At 36.9% G+C, this 18,622-nt stretch overlaps 1 protein-coding gene across 1 annotated transcript; it reads left to right on the top strand.

The window, feature by feature from the left end:
* The first annotated feature begins 1,221 nt into the window (after positions 1–1,221).
* Positions 1,222–2,955, top strand: LOC145005707 (exopolygalacturonase-like). The gene is made up of 4 exons (XM_078964819.1): positions 1,222–1,448; positions 1,580–1,879; positions 1,960–2,469; positions 2,552–2,955. Exons 1-4 carry the CDS (start codon positions 1,314–1,316, stop codon positions 2,813–2,815), a joined length of 1,209 nt encoding a protein of 402 aa, XP_078820945.1. The 5' UTR covers positions 1,222–1,313; the 3' UTR covers positions 2,816–2,955.
* Positions 2,956–18,622: the final 15,667 nt, after the last annotated feature.

The following is an 18,622-nucleotide window of genomic DNA, read 5'->3' as shown; positions in this document are numbered from 1 at the left end:
ATGTGCTATCCTACGTAGCTATGCTTCAGCTTAAGACACAAATAATGGTATATTATTTTGCAATGATGATGGCCAACTTTACCTTATGCATATGTGCTCCTTTTTTGGTGAATTAGTGAATTTGTGCTTTCACTTTGGTTTTTATTATTTTTTTTGTTATCCAACTAATTGGTATGAGTTTTATACTTTCTGCGCTCCTTTACTTTATCAACATAAAGTATTTTACATGGCATAGGTCACCCAAGCGCCATATACCAGATTAGAACACAATATATCACACAGTAATTAGATAAATACCATAAAATTCAAAGGCTACGTATGGATTTAACAATAAAGATTTACCTCACTATGTTTAACGTAATTGACAACATACAAAACTACTAGAGTTTTTCCGATTTTATTTGAGTTTAAGAAGTTCATCTTTAGGTATTACGTGGAAATTGTTTTAATGAATTTCCATTATAATGGAAAAAAAGAGATAACAACATATCAAATTGCTTAACTCTTCTCCTTAAAGGAAATTCAAAAATGGTAGAGCCACACTATAATTAAAGATCCACCCCAAGAAAGAAAGCCATTTATCCGTGCCCCTTGGTTTGATTTCAAATCGCCTATATATTTTCCATATATAATTGAGTTAAGAAAAGAGGTTTTCTAATATGTGCTTTAATGTACACATAACAAGCATTAATTGATGATATATATTATCAAAATTAATTATAAAATACATTAATAATAAGGAATATTATCATAATTAAATGTGAAGTGCATTAATAATTTTCATAATAAACGTATTTCGAATTTAATTATGGTAATATTTTTCATAAATAATACTTTTTATGTGTATTCTTAGGACACATATTAGAAAATCCCTTAAGAAAATCCTAACAGACGAATTAAAACTTTTCTCAATATCCACTTTGAAAAATGAGTGTGTTATGTGTTTTTAGTGTAAATAAAAACGGTTAACAATAGGAAGGCTATCAACAATACGTACATTTTCCATTAATATTTCACCTATGAAGCTATGAATATTTTTATACTCATATTTCCCTAATCACGTCGCGTGTTATTTTATGGTGTTACCATTTCAAGAGTCACGTGAGAGATCAAGGCTACAATCAAAAAAGTTTTCCTACTAAGTTAATGTCTGGTAAATAATGAGAGAATAGTTCCGTAAAGAAACTTATTAACTTTACTTAGGTATTTCATATATGGAAAAAAGCCTACCTTACCAGTTACCATCTCCTACTTTGTAATTAAAAACACATGACTAAATTTTAACAACAAGTATTAAAAGAATTTCAACTGAAATGGGCAAGGATATCTGTACTAAAAGAGCAGTATGTTTCTTATTTATTATGTCATTGATTGCAGGGATTAATGCCGCTGTTGTCAATGTAAAAACCAAAGGTGCCAAGGCCGATGGCAAAACCGATGATGGACAGGTAATATGATGCATTCGTATATTTGCATGTGTTTCTTATTATTGTTTTTCATGTTTTCTGCTACATGTATATGGGTTTCTAAACGTTGAAGTTATATTATTGGTGTATATTTGTTTGTGAGTTGAAATTAGGTGATATTGAATGCTTGGAAAGAAGCATGTGGAGGACCACCACCAAGCTCGGTGTTGATTCCACCAGGGACTTATTTGGTATTTCCGATTCTAATGGGTGGTCCATGCAAGGGTCCGATCGAGATAAAGGCAACTGGAGCCACCCTAAAGGCCCCACCCGAGCTAAAAATATTTAAAACTGTCAATACTTGGATCACTTTCTTGAATATTGATAGGTTGTCCATAAATGGTGGAACTTTTGATGGCCAAGGCCACGACTCATGGAGGAATAAAGAATGTCCCCGTTGCCAAAGACCAGTCGTAAGTGTTCTATTTAACCTTGTTGATTTCGGTGTTAATTAATTAATAAGCATGCGAACCTTTCACCTTTCCTTTCGCAGAATATCGGATTCTCTAGTGTCAGGAACTCATTGATAAAAAACATAACATCTGTCAGTAGCAAATACTTCCACCTTGCGATAGGGGATTCGCGTAACATCAGAATAGAAAACATAACCATTCATGCACCTGAAAACAGTAGGAACACCGATGGAATTCACATTGGAAGGATAAATGACGTCAATATCACGAATTCAATCATAAAGACTGGTGATGATTGCATATCTTTTGGAGATGGAAGCAAGAACATCCGTGTGGAGAACGTGACATGCGGACCCGGACATGGCATCAGTGTAGGAAGCTTAGGCAAATACCCAAACGAAGCACCTGTAAAAGGAATCTGGATCAAAAACTGCACTCTCACTGGCACACAGAATGGAGTGAGGATCAAGAGTTGGCCTGATTCTACCTCAACAACTGTTAGTGACATTCATTTCGAAGATATTGTCATGGAAAGAGTGGGAAATCCGATAATAATCGATCAAGAATATTGCCCTGGTCATACTTGCAAGGTGTCAAACATATATTAACACCATGCACATTAGTATTATTCGTCTAAAGATTTGAATTTAATATTCTTTAAACAACTACTAGAAAGGAGGTCCATCGTCGAGAGTGAAGATATCGAATGTGAGCTTTAGGAAGATCAGGGGGACATCTACAACGAAGGTGGCATTGAAGCTTGCTTGTAGTGCAGGTTTCCCATGCGAAAACATCGAGCTGGCTGATATCAACTTGACATATCAAGGACCTGGAGGAGGACCTGTCACCTCTAAGTGTGATAATGTCAAGCCGAACGTCGTTGGACAGGTCGTCCCTGCGGCGTGTTCAGGTGGACCAGTTCATCCGCGAATATGATCTTGGAAAGCAATTAGTCATGGATATAATATTTTTTTTAAGTGGTGAACGAATTCTTCATCATAGAAACATATTCCCCCATGCCATGTAATAGTCTAAGTCATCAACATTTATTGACATGTACTTTTAAATTTCTATAATATACTTAGGTTAACTAGAATTCTTTTTAGTTCAAACAAATCTTTTTAATTTGGAAAAACGGGTTGATTTGAAAAAAAAAAAAAAAAAAATAATAATAAAATTAAAAAAAAAAAAAAAAAAAACTTGGTAAGATGTGTCCCACAAAGGCCAAAACTATATCTTAATGGGCTATATGAAACTTTGGTCAATTGTGCCCTAAAAAAAGAAGCTTTTCATTTTAATTTTTTTTTTCTCTTTCTACTTCATCGATCATCATCTTTTTTTTTTTTTTTTTGAAATCGTATGTGCTGAAAAATACTCTCAAATTATGTGGATTTCTTGCTTGAAAAGAATATGAGGACTCATTTGTGAAATATATAATATGATTTTTATTATGAAGTTGGAACAAACACGGTTGTGTATCATTTGTAGATGAATGGTGATAAGTTGTCTTTGTAAATTTTTAACAAAAAAAAAATCTACATCTCTATGTTTTATTTTAGTTGTAGAACTTTTTATTATCAGTAATCTTGATTTGCATAAAATAGAAGATACATGTTGAATTTTTTATTGTTGTGTAATTTGATTTATATGAGAATTTGTATACTTTTATAATTATTCAACAACTTTTGTATACTTTTATAATTATTCAACACCTTTATTAATAATAGTATAGAATAATATGATAATATAGTTATTTTTCATTATTTAGAATCAGTCAAATGTACAATAAAACAACATGGTTTATTTTCTAGTAAAAAAGTTTCCCAAACAACAACGATCAAACCAAACTTAATTACCAATGGATTATATCAACTTTAACGTAAACATTGATGAAGATCTTTAATCATCTAAAATATATATAATAATAAGCATTGAAATATATCAAAATTTTTAAAGATATTAAGATTTCAAAACTAAATTTTAAATTACTTACTTATATAATAGACAATAAGTTAGAGATACAAGACCTAAAATGCAATAGTTTATAGAGAAAATGATAAATAAATTTATAAATATATAAATAGCATATAAGATAAGACAAATTATTATTTCCTTGACTTTAAATATGATTCTTCTTGTTTTTATTGATTGCGTGTTATATTTAAATTTTCTATTTACACTATAAGAATATTAACATTTGCGACATTACCTTTACTGACAACAACCCCATTAGTGGTGGCATGTAACTCCGCCTCTACATGTTCATGTAGCTGCTAATGGTGGTTTCATGTGGCAATCCTTGTGAACATTCAACTGAAGACCCTAGCTGTTGAATAGATCCATCAATCCAACGGCTAGTATCCTGTCTGGTATGTTGGTATTTTGTTAAATAGTTACGGGTTTAATTGATTTATTATGAATTTGATAGTTTGATAGTTTGTTAAATTGTTGACGACTTATAAACAGATTTATTATGGATTTGGTACTTTGATAATTTCTTAAATTGGTTGACTTAATTATAAGTACTAATTTTGTTTCTTTGTTTTTATTTTAACTTATATACATACTATGTAGGCGGATGCTAATGCTTATCTCACAACACGAATATAGGTTTTTAACTTATATACATACTATGTGGGCCTCGTCCATCAGAACCTATCGTACTCCGCCCCAGTACGGAACCCAGACCCTTCCAAGCAGGGTTAGTAACCTACGACTATCATAATCAAATGAGGCCACTCGACCTACAATCTACTCGCACTTTTGGCACTCCTCCTTTAGGCCCTCTACATGTGTCTTTCTGATCTTCTCTAACAATTGAGTAATCACTGACATCCTTAGGGAGATGTCTCTCATTGGGGCTGCTACCGCCTTGCGGCTCAGGGCATCGGCCACCATATTGGTCTTGCCCGGGTGGTAAAGGATCTCACAGTCGAAGTCCTTCACCACATCTAACCACCGACGCTGCCTCATGTTCAGATTCGGCTGATCCATGAGGTATCACAAACTCTTGTGGTCCGTCTAAATGGTACACTGGACCCCATAGAGGTAATTCCACCAAATCTTAAAGGCGAACACCACATCCCCTAACTCTAAGTCGTGTGTCAGATAGTTATCCTCATGAGGCATCAACTGCCTCGATGCATAACCTATCACGTGACCCCGTTGCATCAATACTACTCACATGCCTGTGATCGAAGTGTCACAGTAAACTACGGAGCCATCAAATCCCTCTTGCAAAGACAAAATCGGTGTCTTGCATAACCGCTGTCTGAGGGTCTCGAAGGCTGCTTGCTGCTCGAACCCCCATCAGAATGTCACCGACTTCATGGTCTGTCGGGTCAGGGGAACAGTGATCTTGGAGAAATCCTGGATAAATCTTCGGTAATAACCTGCTAAGCCAGGAAAACTCCAATTCTCAGTTGGAGACCTTAGAACCTCCCACTGCATCACGACAACTATCTTGGCCGGATCAACCAGAATACCCTTTTGGTTGACAAGGTGCCCCAGAAACTGCACCTCGTGCAACCATAACTCACACTTGGAGAACTTTGTGAAAAGTCTCTCCCTCCTTAGCATCTCCAGCACCTCCCTCAGGTGCTCATCATGCTGCTCCTGAGTCTTAGAGTAAGCCAAGATGTCATATATGAAGACTATCACAGACCAATCATGCATTGGTCTGCACACGTGGTTCATGAGGTCCATGAACACGGTTGGATAATTGGTGAGCCCAAAAGACATCACCACAAACTCATCGTGACCATGACGAGTCCAAAAAACTGTCTTCTGCATATCCTCATCCCTGATTCGCATATGGTGATAACCCAATCACAGATCAATCTTGGAGAACCAAGATGCACACTATAGCTAGTGAAACAAATCGTCAATCCTCGGAAGGGGATAACGGTTCTTCATCGTCACCTTATTCAGCTCCTGGTAGTCTATATACATGCGATTTGACCCGCCCTTCTTCTTCATAAACAGGATCGAGGCTCCCCATGGCGAACTGCTCAGCCTGATAAATCGCTTGTCTAGCTGCTCTTGCAGCTGTGTAGACAACTCTTGCATATCGGGAGGAGCCAACTGATATGGTGCCTTGGCTATTAGATCCGCACCAGAGACTAGGTCAATCCTTTGGGAATACATTCGCATACTCCCGCACTACCTATACATCATCGACTGTCACGTTACCCTTATCTCGGGTATCCATGACATAGGTGACATAACCCGCACAACCCTACTGAGGTAGTGCCTCGCTCTCGCTACTGAGCATAGAGTTATTCCACCCTGCGGCCTCTCACCCTAAATCACCAACCCTCCCCCACTAGGAGTCCGAACCCTCACTAGCTGCTGCTAGCAGTCGATCACTACCCCATTGTGGCTCAATCCATCCATGCCAACTATAACCTTATTCCCTCGCATCAGAATAGGGACTAGATCCACAAAAAACTGTTCATCAAATAATTGCAGTGTACATCCTCGGTGAACTCTCGCAACCCTGACGGTCCTATCGTCTGCTATCTCTACATTAAGTTGGCAATCCAACTCCACAGGAGCCCCTGTGAATCGTTTGATGAGCGTGAGCGACACAAAAGATTGTGGGGCACCCGAATCAAACAGTACCAAGGCTAATATACCGTTAACTAATAATGATCGTATAACAAAACACATAAACATAAACAATAATTACTATAAATAAAGAGATAAGGAGAAGATACATACCCGTCACCACGTCAGGAGCTGCTCATGCCTCCTATGATGTCAACTGAAAAGCCCTGCTCTTTAGGTTCCAGAGTTCGTGCTAGGTTTTCAAACCTAGAAGTATAGGAAGCACTATCGGAACCCTTCATCTTTAGGTTCCAGAGTTCGTGCTGCAGTTTCTGCATTTCACCCCGTGGGCAATACTCAGCAAGCATGAGCTCTTTCAAGCTCTCCCAACCCATACCATTTGCTACTGGTAGGGTTAGGGATTTTACCCGACTATTCCACCAGGTCAATGCTCTGTTGGTGAAAGTGCAAGCGGTGAATTTCACCTTGTTGGCTTCCAAATAGGAACAGATTTCGAAGATAGACTAGATCTTCTCGAACCATCGAGTCAAGGCAATAACACCTCCAGTGCCGTCGAAAGATGTGGGTTTTGCATTCATGAAGTCTTTATAGGAGCACTCCTTCTGATGCCCTTGACTCCCTTCATGATTTTGGGAATGAATACCACTCCCGGAACCACAATAACCACCACGATTTATTTGTGACAAAGCAGTAGTCACGGCGGCAGTAGCAGCTGCCTGGAACATAGCGGGATCGAATGCGGGAGGTGGTGGTGGTGTTGGATCCGTCGAATAATTGTTGTTCTTTTTGTTGGGTCTTTTCTTTGGAGCCATCTTGTTTTATACCAGGAAGAAGAAGATGATAAGTCCCTTTGACTTTAGAACCAAGAGATATGAAATAGGATATATCTCTATATGATAGATAAAGTGTTCTACTAAGCGATAAACATGAAGGAGTTACTAAAACCAATATACTATCGCTAGGAAAGAATGAATAGCAACACTTGGAATGAAATTCTACAATGTATTCTTCTTTGACTAAAATACTCCTATAGTATTTTATGTTGAATGTTTTGTTCTATCGATATTTTGTGGTAGGAATACTTGGTAAGTTTTAGGGTTGCTGCAACACCATAGTCACTCTCGAGCACATGTTGGTAATTTCTTGAATGAATATAGTTGATCAGGTTATATTGACCCTAGACATAATTACATAACTACCCACGTTTAACCGTAGTGTCCAACATCCCATTACTTTTGTTTGGTTCTTTACGGTATGGTTTCTGGTATGTAAGTATAGTTGTATACTTCTTATGAAAATACTTATATTTTAAAAATCATACTTTTAGTTCAGAGCACTTCGGTCCCTTAGTGTTTATAGTTGTATATCATGTTAGGTTCGGTATACTTAGTTCACTATAAACAATAGCTCTGATACCAATCTGTCACACCCCTGAACCGTCAGAAAAACAACGGCGGAAACGTCCGGGGGCGGGTGACGTCATACGTAGTATCACAACAATCGTATCATAGCAATCAAAGTGAACAAAACAATTAAATTACAATATGAATATTTACATCTGTTTTGAGAACATAGTTTGTACATAACAATATATTGCAAAAGATAAAGACGAGACTCCAAAAATGCTCCGTCTCATCCAAAAGTTAGCAAGGAACCTATCTATCATTGCCCTGAGAATACAAGCGGTTTTGAAAACGTATCAGCATAAAGTTGGTAAGTTCATAAGCATGATTTTGTGTATTGAAAACTAGTCATTGAATTTGTATAAATGGTGTTTTTCCATTATAAGTAAATGTCATTTGTATCGAAAACCATTGTTACCAAGTTCTGAAATATGTATGCATGTTTTCCAAGAAAATCCAATATTTTCTAACACGTTCGAAAAGCCTGGTTACCACCAGTATGTAAGATCTGTTCGAAAACAATGGCTATCACCAATAAGTATAGTAGTTTTATTACTTAGAATAAAACCAAAATTTGTGTTCCCATAATACGTTCCAATAAGTAGATAGTTAGTTTTATTACTTAAAATAAAACTATAGAAGAAATAAATCCCATAAACAAAGGTTAGTTTATACATATTGTGAGTCGTATAACCATACTAATATGACCGGTGACCTCCTTAACATTTTTTCAGGTGTCGTACGATTACAAAATTTGTTACCCCAGGCGTGCCCGCCTAACTGTAGCTAACAGTTCAAGTGTGGGATTCTTGGTCCCGAATAGATCTATTCACAATTTTCACGCTCTCCCTCCAGGAGACTCTGGTTATACTACCGGAGAGGATTTATTGGTACCCCGAGGGGCATTGTGAAGATAAGTCTCATAATCATGTATTAACTAGTTTACGTGTTGTTCGGTTGTTCTCAAGTTTGAAATCATTTGTAACGGTGTAGAGTATAAATAATTATACACAGAATAATTATTTAGCAAGATACTCTAGATTTGTATTCGTAGTAATGGATAAACTAAATCTAACATAGTTTATATGTTTTACTTTGCATTAAGTTTGAATCTGTAAGACAGGTAATGAAATCCCAAACTATACCCATTATAGTTTGAATGGTTTGTTGCATTCAGGTACTGTTTTGAAAACTATGCAATTATGATTAGAAAATGTCCCTTATGCCCCGCATATTACAAAAGGGATAATTGTATCTAAATGTTTGATAGAAAACTGTTGTAATTTCATCAATTTTTAAGTTATGAAAACCTTTATGTTTAGCTTGTATTCCCCCATGAAAACATGAAAAACTCGGAAAAGTGTAAGGGTATGAACTCACGGTTTCACGTAGGATTCGAGTGTACGATCGATATGAGTGCTGAGTGTCAACTGATGTTTCGTATGCAAGTGGATCCTATTAGCATATGGTAACACATATACATATTAGATTAGGGTATTTCAAGACTAAACATGACGGGAAAACAACCCTAAGGTCTTGGAAATGCTTGTACTAAGTGTTCTAGGTCCCACACTTAGTGATTTTTGCGACCATAAGGCCAAATATAAGCATTAAAGTAGGTGTATGGCTATAAAGATGGGTATGCGGCCATACAGAGTGGGTGTGCGGCCAGAGTGTGCAGCCAGGGTGTGTGTGCGGCTGCACACAGGAGTGTGCGGCCATACAGGGTGGGTGTGCAGCCGTACACTCTTCTTTTATGCTCCAAAAGTCAATTTTAAGTGTTTCAAGGCTCAAACCAAGTCCAACTAGGAGATAGAGGGCCAAAACTCTCACTTTGGAGGGTTTTTGAGGTGTGTACGGCTACCTTATGAAGGTGTGCGGCCGTACACCTTCAAGTGATGAAGAACACGAAGAACATGAAGAGTTTTTGGCTTAGTTTTAGGTGTTTTACCTGAATAACAAGCTAAATGATGGAACTCCTCACGTTTTTCAATCCCTTAGAGTGTTCTTGGATGAGATTTTTAGAGAAAGAAAGTAGAGTGCAGCCAAATGAAAAGAAATGAATGAAGGGGTTACCCTCTATATATAGAGGGAAGTGTGCGGCTGGGGGCGGGTGTGCGGCCGCACACCCATGTGTGCAGCCGTACACGCCTCTCAGGAGGGTGTATGGCCCGATTTTGATTCTTTATGACATGTTGACTCATTCCTAATCTCGTTCCCGGCTGTACTCAAGCTTAGAACACTTAAACGACATTAAAAAGTGACAAAAACGAATTTAAGATTGATAAAAATTGATAAATCGTACAGAATGAAAGTTTTGGGTTGTCAAAACGTCCCTATGCATGTCACAAGTCTTGATTCAAAAAATTGAAATTGTCCTCAAGTCTGGTTCCGAGATCAAAGTTGTTGTTCCCTCAGAACTTTACAAAGATAATAAGTTAGAAGAACCTATTTGTCTTTGCCTAAACCGCACTGTAAAAGAATCAGAGGAACATTACAAGAACAATCTAGATCATCACCTCTCCAACATCAATACAATGCTTAAGATCAATGATGACATGATATCTGCTATCAACGAACTTATCATGTAGACTCACGTTTCTCATGAGAAGCAGATTTTAAGGTTATAAAAAGAAATTCTTCAAAAAGATTTTATGAACATGGTCATGCAGGAGGTGATCATCAAACTCATTCGTTTAATTCACCATAATGTTGATGTTACAAACCAGAAATTCGATGAAATACTCATTATTCTGGATAAAAGCTTCGTTCATCTCAAAGCTTAAGCTCTAACTGCCGACGTTTATGATTCACTTTCTAAGCAAATAAAAACATGAGCTTTTAATGGGTGTTCAACCATTTAAGTGATTGTAATCTGATTCAATGCTTGCATTGGAGGCTGGGCCATCCCAAGCAAGAGGGGAGAAAAAAGAAAGTGCAATGGTAACCAAACTCAGACTACGCACTTTGAGATGAATCTACTAATGAAGAAATTATAAAAGTAGAAACCCTTGAAGAAGTAGATGTCGATGAAGAAGATTTAACAGAATATGTGATTTTGGGACTTCAAGAATTCAGGGAACCACCTACCAAAGTCCTTTCGGAAGCAGAGAATATGAAATGGTCCTCAATTTCTTGGCCATCCTTTTTTTTTCCTAAGCCTTCAAAAGGAGCCGAGACATGGCTAAGGTCAAAAAGAATCCGACAATCGATGCCTTCCGAGCCACTCAGTCAATGCCTTCTCCAATTTCTGCTCCGAGGATTGCTCAAATAGATGAAGGTTCTCCCACTAGGAAACCTAACGAGATCCCTGAAGAGCCTATGGTTCTTCCTCCATCCGAGCTATTCATTACCTAATTTGGTCAAAAATCATCTCCTCCATCTCATCTTAAGTGGATCCATGCATAGAAAAAGGTAAACAAATAGCCAATGATTCTAATATCCCAATGAATTTGCTCAAGAAGTCTGAGGGTTTTTCAAAGGAACAATTACAACAAGCATTGGAAGAAAGCATTCAAAATCAAGCTCTCAAGGATAATACAAATATGATTCTAGGCATTTCTCCTCTCATCTAAGAAGGGATTATTCAGTTCTACATTTTATGCTCTTCATGTATTTTGATCTTCCAACTCAAGATGTTGACAAACTGGACATACCAATCTCTCCACATGGATGCTATTATAATAAGTTCGCATCCATGCATCCAACTAATCATCCTCAAATCATCATATGAACTGAGCATGAGAGATCGAGAACTTTTTACTCTACCAACACTTGTCCACAAAAAGAAGTATGGTCTCGAAAGTGAATTAACAAGATATTTGGTCATGGTAGAAAATTCCAAAGCAAGTTTCATCTTGACTGTCTTTTGTACAAGTACTTAATTTCTCGGAACAAGGAATCCACCATCACAATAATAGATGTAGACTTTCTTCAATGAATCCTAATGATATTCTTGTTAGAGCTACTCACCTTTGAGATTGTCAAACAAATGAATCAAGCATCGGATCCTACAACTTTGCTATGTGTTTTCTGAAGGACTATATCGTTGAATTTTTTCGATAAGATGTGGTGTTTTCTCATCTCTTCAGAATGGAAATTTTTTTGGCCAATATCTCTACCGAACTTCCTGAATGCCATATCTTAGCTGAAGGAGCAATTGAAGAACATGAACTTGGTTATGTCTACCTCAAGAAGAAGACCAATCTATTAGGTCTTCTATGCATCAAATAAACTCTAAACCAGGTAACGGAACAATCAAAACTAAGATGTACGTAAGTGTACATGAAACCTATAGATCTATGATTTCATACTAATTACATCTACCATAGAAATCTGAAATACAAAGGAAGAATCACATACCTCTTCTAAAGCCAAAGATCTTCATGCTTGACTCCACGTGCATGCCACCTTTTTTGGATGATGAGGACCCAAACCAAAATCCATCTCTTTTTCACACCCAATGAACTCAATAAAGTATAATAATAAAATAACTAGTAAGGGATGAAATAAGGGGAGTTCTTCCACAAGGAGGGAGAAAGAAGTGGAGAAAAATCAAGCCAAAGAATTAGTAAGGAAGAATGAATCCCTAAGGCCCTATTTACTAACTTCGATACCTTCCATGGTATTATCCTCAAGACCATGCTAGATGGATAACCCTATGAACAAAATTCCCCTTATCCAAAGGGATATTTTGCCCACTAGCCTTTTTGTAGGGTTCTAGAATACTCATGATTAACCAACTATTGATTAATTGATATTCAACCCTTCTATTATTTAAAGTTTTAATTAATTCCCAAATTCGTTTCCAATAAGTTTCTAATTAGTTATTAAACCATAATAATTAATAAACCAGTTCCTCCTGTAGTATTTCTACTTAATTTGAGTGTTGAGGGAAACCCAAGAGAACCGTGTTATTATTAGAGATATCAACAATAGTTAATGACTTTGAACACACTTTCCAACACAATCAAAAAGAAATTTTCAGAGTTCTTGACAAACATCTCACTCCTACCAAGATTCTTTAAAATTTCATTGCAAATACTACCAAGAGTGATTATTCCGAGCATGTCAAGAAGAAATTTATTGAGCTTCTCCAATGGTACATCAAAGTCTGAAGCTGGCTCCAGAGTGCCTACTTGTTTGTGCGTGATGAAGCGAAGTAATTAGTTGAATAATTGCAAAGGTCAGTTAATGGGAGATTGTTAGAACATCAAAATAAACATCATGTAATCCGAAATGAAGGAGGTTTGAGATGATGAGATCCGAAATGAAGACTAATCCAAAGAAAAATACATATATGAGATGCATCTTAGAGATGGAATGTTTCTAAGTCTATAATATGTATTTTTTTTGTTCTATGCACTGTTTTGTTATGTTCTTATTGTTTGATAGTATAATATATGGGACAAGATCAATAGAAGCCATTGGGTCATTCTGTTGTTCTTCAGATGTCTCTTAATCCTTGCACTTTAACATATTTGTCTTTTAGTCACTCCTTCATTATTTATGGAGTTCCAACATATGTGTTAAGCATGTATGAGTGCAACATACACCTTTAATATCAATATCAAGAATCATTCATTCAACCATTCTCTCTAGTATTCTTTTTGTTCTTGAATCTCTTAACACAATTCATACTTATTATTTATTTACTTTGAGTACTTTGTTGATGAACTTCTTAATTCTGAGACAAGGGTTTACCAGACTTGACTGGATCCTTATTATTAGCAGACATTGATCTTAAGTTAATTCAAGATTTGAGTTTTCAAACCTTGTCTACATAGATCCTTGCTTTCACAAGAACCAATACCCAACACCAGTAACCAACTCCTATTAACAACCCACAAGAAAATTGGTTTCATATTGCAAACATTCAGCAAGAGACTCTGGTGCACAATTAATACTCCCAACAACCTCTTACTGTCACATGATACAAATCAATTGGTCATCATGTCTCCCGACTCCCAACAATGCACTAACACCCAAACATGCTAATAACACTTACAATCTGAGACCTAAGAGTCTCAATCAAATGACTATGGTTCCTACTCAAAGGAATCATGAAACCATTGGTTCACGATACATCATGACACCCTCTAGCCACTAAAAAGACAAGTTTATGGTATTACGCCAATCTTATCGTCATTCCAACACTATCCTGAAAACTCACGACCAACACCACAAGGGCCTATAGGTACCCAACCGTCAACCCACCTATTGTAGTATCTTAATCAATATAGCTCTTTAGATAACACAATCCATACCATCTATAATGCACAATTACTTTCACAGTTCCTGCCTCTACCAACATAAAATCAGACGAAAACATGGTCGAACACAACCAAAGAATGAGATAGGCAGTCTTATTCTTGTTCCAATTTAAATCCTATAACCCATATAAGAACCATGAAAGAATTCGAACCAAGCATTCTCATGTTATCTTACCTAGTCCACACACACCTCCCTCATTACCATATTTGATGAACTACCATAATATACACCCCCAAGGGAAACACATAACCAACCTTATATCTACTGCATTCATTCTTCCTCACAACCATACTTAAAGGGTGAGGTACCAGTAGATCTAATTGAAATGATGAACTTCAACAAATAATAGAAATATCCTCAAGAGTGGACAAAACAAAGATCCCACACCTTGACTAAAACTAAACAAATCATACCAATATGTAACTAGCTCGATAAAGCTTCGAAGGTTATCCACAAACGATGCTCGAAACCTAGTCAGGTCAATCCAAAAACCAACCTTGCTGACAGGACATGCCTATATTTGATGTTGCGAAGATCTATGGCCACACCTAAAAAATTAAACAACAGCACTCCGACATCAGAACTCCCAATAACCAAGGACAAATACCAAAACCAAGCCCGCTATAAACAGCACTTCTATATCCAATAATCGAGAATACGTTGACAACTAATCCAATAACCCAATACATTATTAAACAAACCCCATGTGGAACTAAACATTACCGATCAACAACTTCCCAACCTAGAATATAGATAGCAATCTACACAATGACCTGACCACTCCCTCAAAAAACGATAGTCAACCTGAGCGACCCAAAATCCTCTTTATTTATTCACCAGCATTTCCGAAAGGAACCATTGGTTACAATGAGATCCTTGTCTAATAGGTTCCTTCCGCGAAGACAACTCCTGCATTCTTGAGCGTGTACATCTGATGGAAACTTCCTCTCCACCCCCGTATTAACCAAATTTTGAATCAAAGTCTTGCATACTCGAAACGAAGATCCCTACGACGTATTCTTATGAAAACTTAAACTTAACACACCAATGATCCTCCAAGCATAATACCTAGTTCTCCCCTGCTTAGGGTTCGAACTATAACTAATTGGCATTGCAAACACACCGAATCTCAAATTGGCTCAACCAGATACATATCATCCCTAGCTCTTGGAATGTAAAACAAAGCGCAAGATGATCTTCCAGCTAAAGACTAAGCAACCTCAAAGAGATTATGAATCTCAGATGGAGACCTTGAAAAATTTTGAGTCATAACCGCCTCTAACATCAAGAATCTAATACAGATTCACAATAAATTATTCTAATAATCCATTCATAGCACTGATTCTCAATCTAGAAAAAAACGGACAACCACACACCTCTTCTACAAATCCCCAACCATGAATTCATCGTGACGATCATTCATAAATGCAAGAGACATCATCCTCATAGTCGGGATACATTAGAGACAAAAAAAAATTGTCACTACTGACTAAATCGGATAGTCGGGATACATTAGAGACCATTGATATCATCTCAAGGAAACCACACCACAAGAATCCTCTTGTGCATTCCTGAACTGCTATACTTACCACCAAAAACCATTAGTATCTAGTTCCATGTTCGGTCTACATCCTAACTCTAAAAATGACATGTATGGTCTCTCTTTCCTCCGAACATGGATGCTGGAAGAACATAACCCCCATCATGGATACTGACATCCCAATCCATCTGCCAATCATGCAGCCTCCAGCTACAATCCTCGATTGGATCATAACAATTGCTTCCTTCTTGAGTCTTACGACTAAACTAGCGTTTCCTAAGGGCCATTCAAATATAAACTAACAGGTCCACTAAGGGCCAACAATCACTAGATCCATACTCGGTTTGAACAACCATACCCGATAAACCGAATAACACAAAAACATAATGCAATGAATTATGGTGCCAAAATATACAATCTACCCTCAATTAGATCCTTGGGGTCTCCGAAAATTTCCTCAACTCGAGTACATATCCTATACTTTTAGTAGTATAGGCCCAATACTACCTTCTACACCTATCTATACTTCCCTCAAGAATCATTCTGAGTCCTCTAAGTAACTACTCATGTCCACCGCCATCCGATCCAACCACATATACCCGCTCTCAAACGAATAAACATTGCTAAACAATACACTAATTCCTGTAAGGCACTTTCTAGGCTCTCCTAGGATCCCCACCTTACCCTGCGATCAGCTGCTAAAGAACCCCTATTAATATCACCTAACTAGCTCATTAATACAATTACATGCAACAAAAATTAAATCATCTTTCAAATAAAAGACCCAACCCTACAACAGTTGAACTCATACAAGAATTGTGCAATAGGGCCAAATCAATCACTCTTAGATTATTTAACTTTTGCAGCATGTAACTTAAGATATTCATTTAATAGTTAACTCAAAACAATATGGATCCCATAAAGTAGAATGCAAGTAAAATTCGGACAGTAACACTCAATTGGCCACAAAATGTAAAAACGCATCCTCCACTAGCTTTCTTCTGTGATGCTAGAAGCTTATACCAAAACTTCTGGCTGCCTTATGCATTCAAATTATACACAAAACGGGGTCACATAGACTATCAAATGAGTGATTTTACTCCACGTCCATAACAAGACAAGGAACAAGAGATAAGGCCAAATCAGTCATTGTAGGGCAATACGATCTTAATTGTATATAAGTTTTAAAGCATAAACTTAGCAATTAATTGAGCCGATATCAATATCGAGCTTTACATATCATCAATTCCCTAGGCTATAAGGAATGACAGAAAACAAGCAATTCTAGCATATGATTCCTAAATGTATCCTTAGCCTTACTCTAGCATGCATTTCATACAACATGCACACTAGTAATATACTTAGGTATGGGTAGTTTGGGAATCAATTACTTGAGCTCGACTGATTGGACGCATCACACCACTTTTTCTTTCCAAAAATATACTTAGAAAATTTAATTATTTTTCAAAAAGGATTACCAAATCCTCAGTTTCAGTACAGACACACCCGAGAGTATACCTGAATCCCTCAAACCAAGGCTTTGATACCAACTTGTAACAAACCAATGCAATGATAAAAAGTTCTCACTTTGCAAATCATTAATTCCATACATCAGATGTCTCAAATTCAACCATGTTACAACATATCAAAATAATCAGAGTACAAAATATCATAAGTACGGAAATATGATGGGATGTCGTAACATCACACCAAGCACTTTTGTTCGTAAGTACCTAAAACCATAAACATAAACTGTAAGCACAAATCTTAGTGAGTTTCTCCCAAAAATACCACATACAATATATATATATATATATATATATATATATATATATATATATATATATATATATATATATATATATATATATATATATATAAAAGAACATAGCTATGTTAGGCCCTTAACAACCCCCGAATCGATATCAACCCCGAGTCCATAATCAATCCATATAATAACATGTAGCTATGTTGGGTATGTAACAACCCTCAGGTCTATTTCACCCCACATACATAAGTATACATGTAAATCACCATGATTCACAAAGACAACAAGCACATATAGGCATATCAGAAAGTGTCTTAAAAAAACTGTCATCCTATAAACATAATCTAGTGGGCTGGCATTGGTGTCTTCGACGCACGAGTACAGTGAGAAGATTCACCTAAACTACTCAACTGAAGCACAACAACTACCTCATTAACAGAACAACTAACCCAATATTCCTAAAGCCAAACCTAAACCAAGCCTTAGTCAAATGCTTAATTCTACCCAAGTTTGACCAAAAATCAAGCTGGTCAAAAAGTGAACAAACATCACCTGTATGTGCTTGAAAAAAAAAACAACAAGCACATACAGGCATATCATCAAGCGTCACAAAGATAACTATCGTCCTACAAATATAATCTAGTGGGTCGGAATTAGTGCCTTTGACGCACAAGTACAATCATTAGACTCACCTGAACTACTCAAATGAAGCACAACCGCTACCTCAATTACATAACAGCCAACCCAAGCTTCCTAAAGCCAAACCAAAACCAATCCTTAGTCAAAGATCAGTTCTACATAAGTTTGACCAAAATTCAAACTGATAAAAAATTCAACGGTCAAAGCTAGGGTCAAATTTGTCAACCACAACCCTCCACATCGTAGCTTTCCTTGGCCATGTCATGACCACAAAACGCCAAAGTAGTCGATGATTTCCTAGTTACCATGTTGTGGCAGCTTAATGCCACGCCATAGGGACTGGTTTGAATAGCTCAAATTAGCTTAATCCATTTTCTTCCCATTTTAAGATTTCTAAAGCTTAGATATGATCTTATCCAAGGTCTTAGTGGATAAAGTTTCTAACTTTATTCATTAGTGACGTGCAAACCCCCAAGATCAAGCCTTTCATGCACCAAAATGGCCTAACAGACCAAGATAACTTTCATAGAAAAAAGGGAAGGTAAAAGGTC

The sequence above is a fragment of the Lactuca saligna genome, chromosome 7 (genome assembly GCF_052625555.1).
Source record: "Lactuca saligna cultivar CGN05327 chromosome 7, ASM5262555v1, whole genome shotgun sequence".
Lineage (NCBI taxonomy): Eukaryota > Viridiplantae > Streptophyta > Magnoliopsida > Asterales > Asteraceae > Lactuca > Lactuca saligna.
Note: the sequence above shows the minus strand (reverse complement) of the source record. Positions and strands in the feature narration are given on the sequence as shown.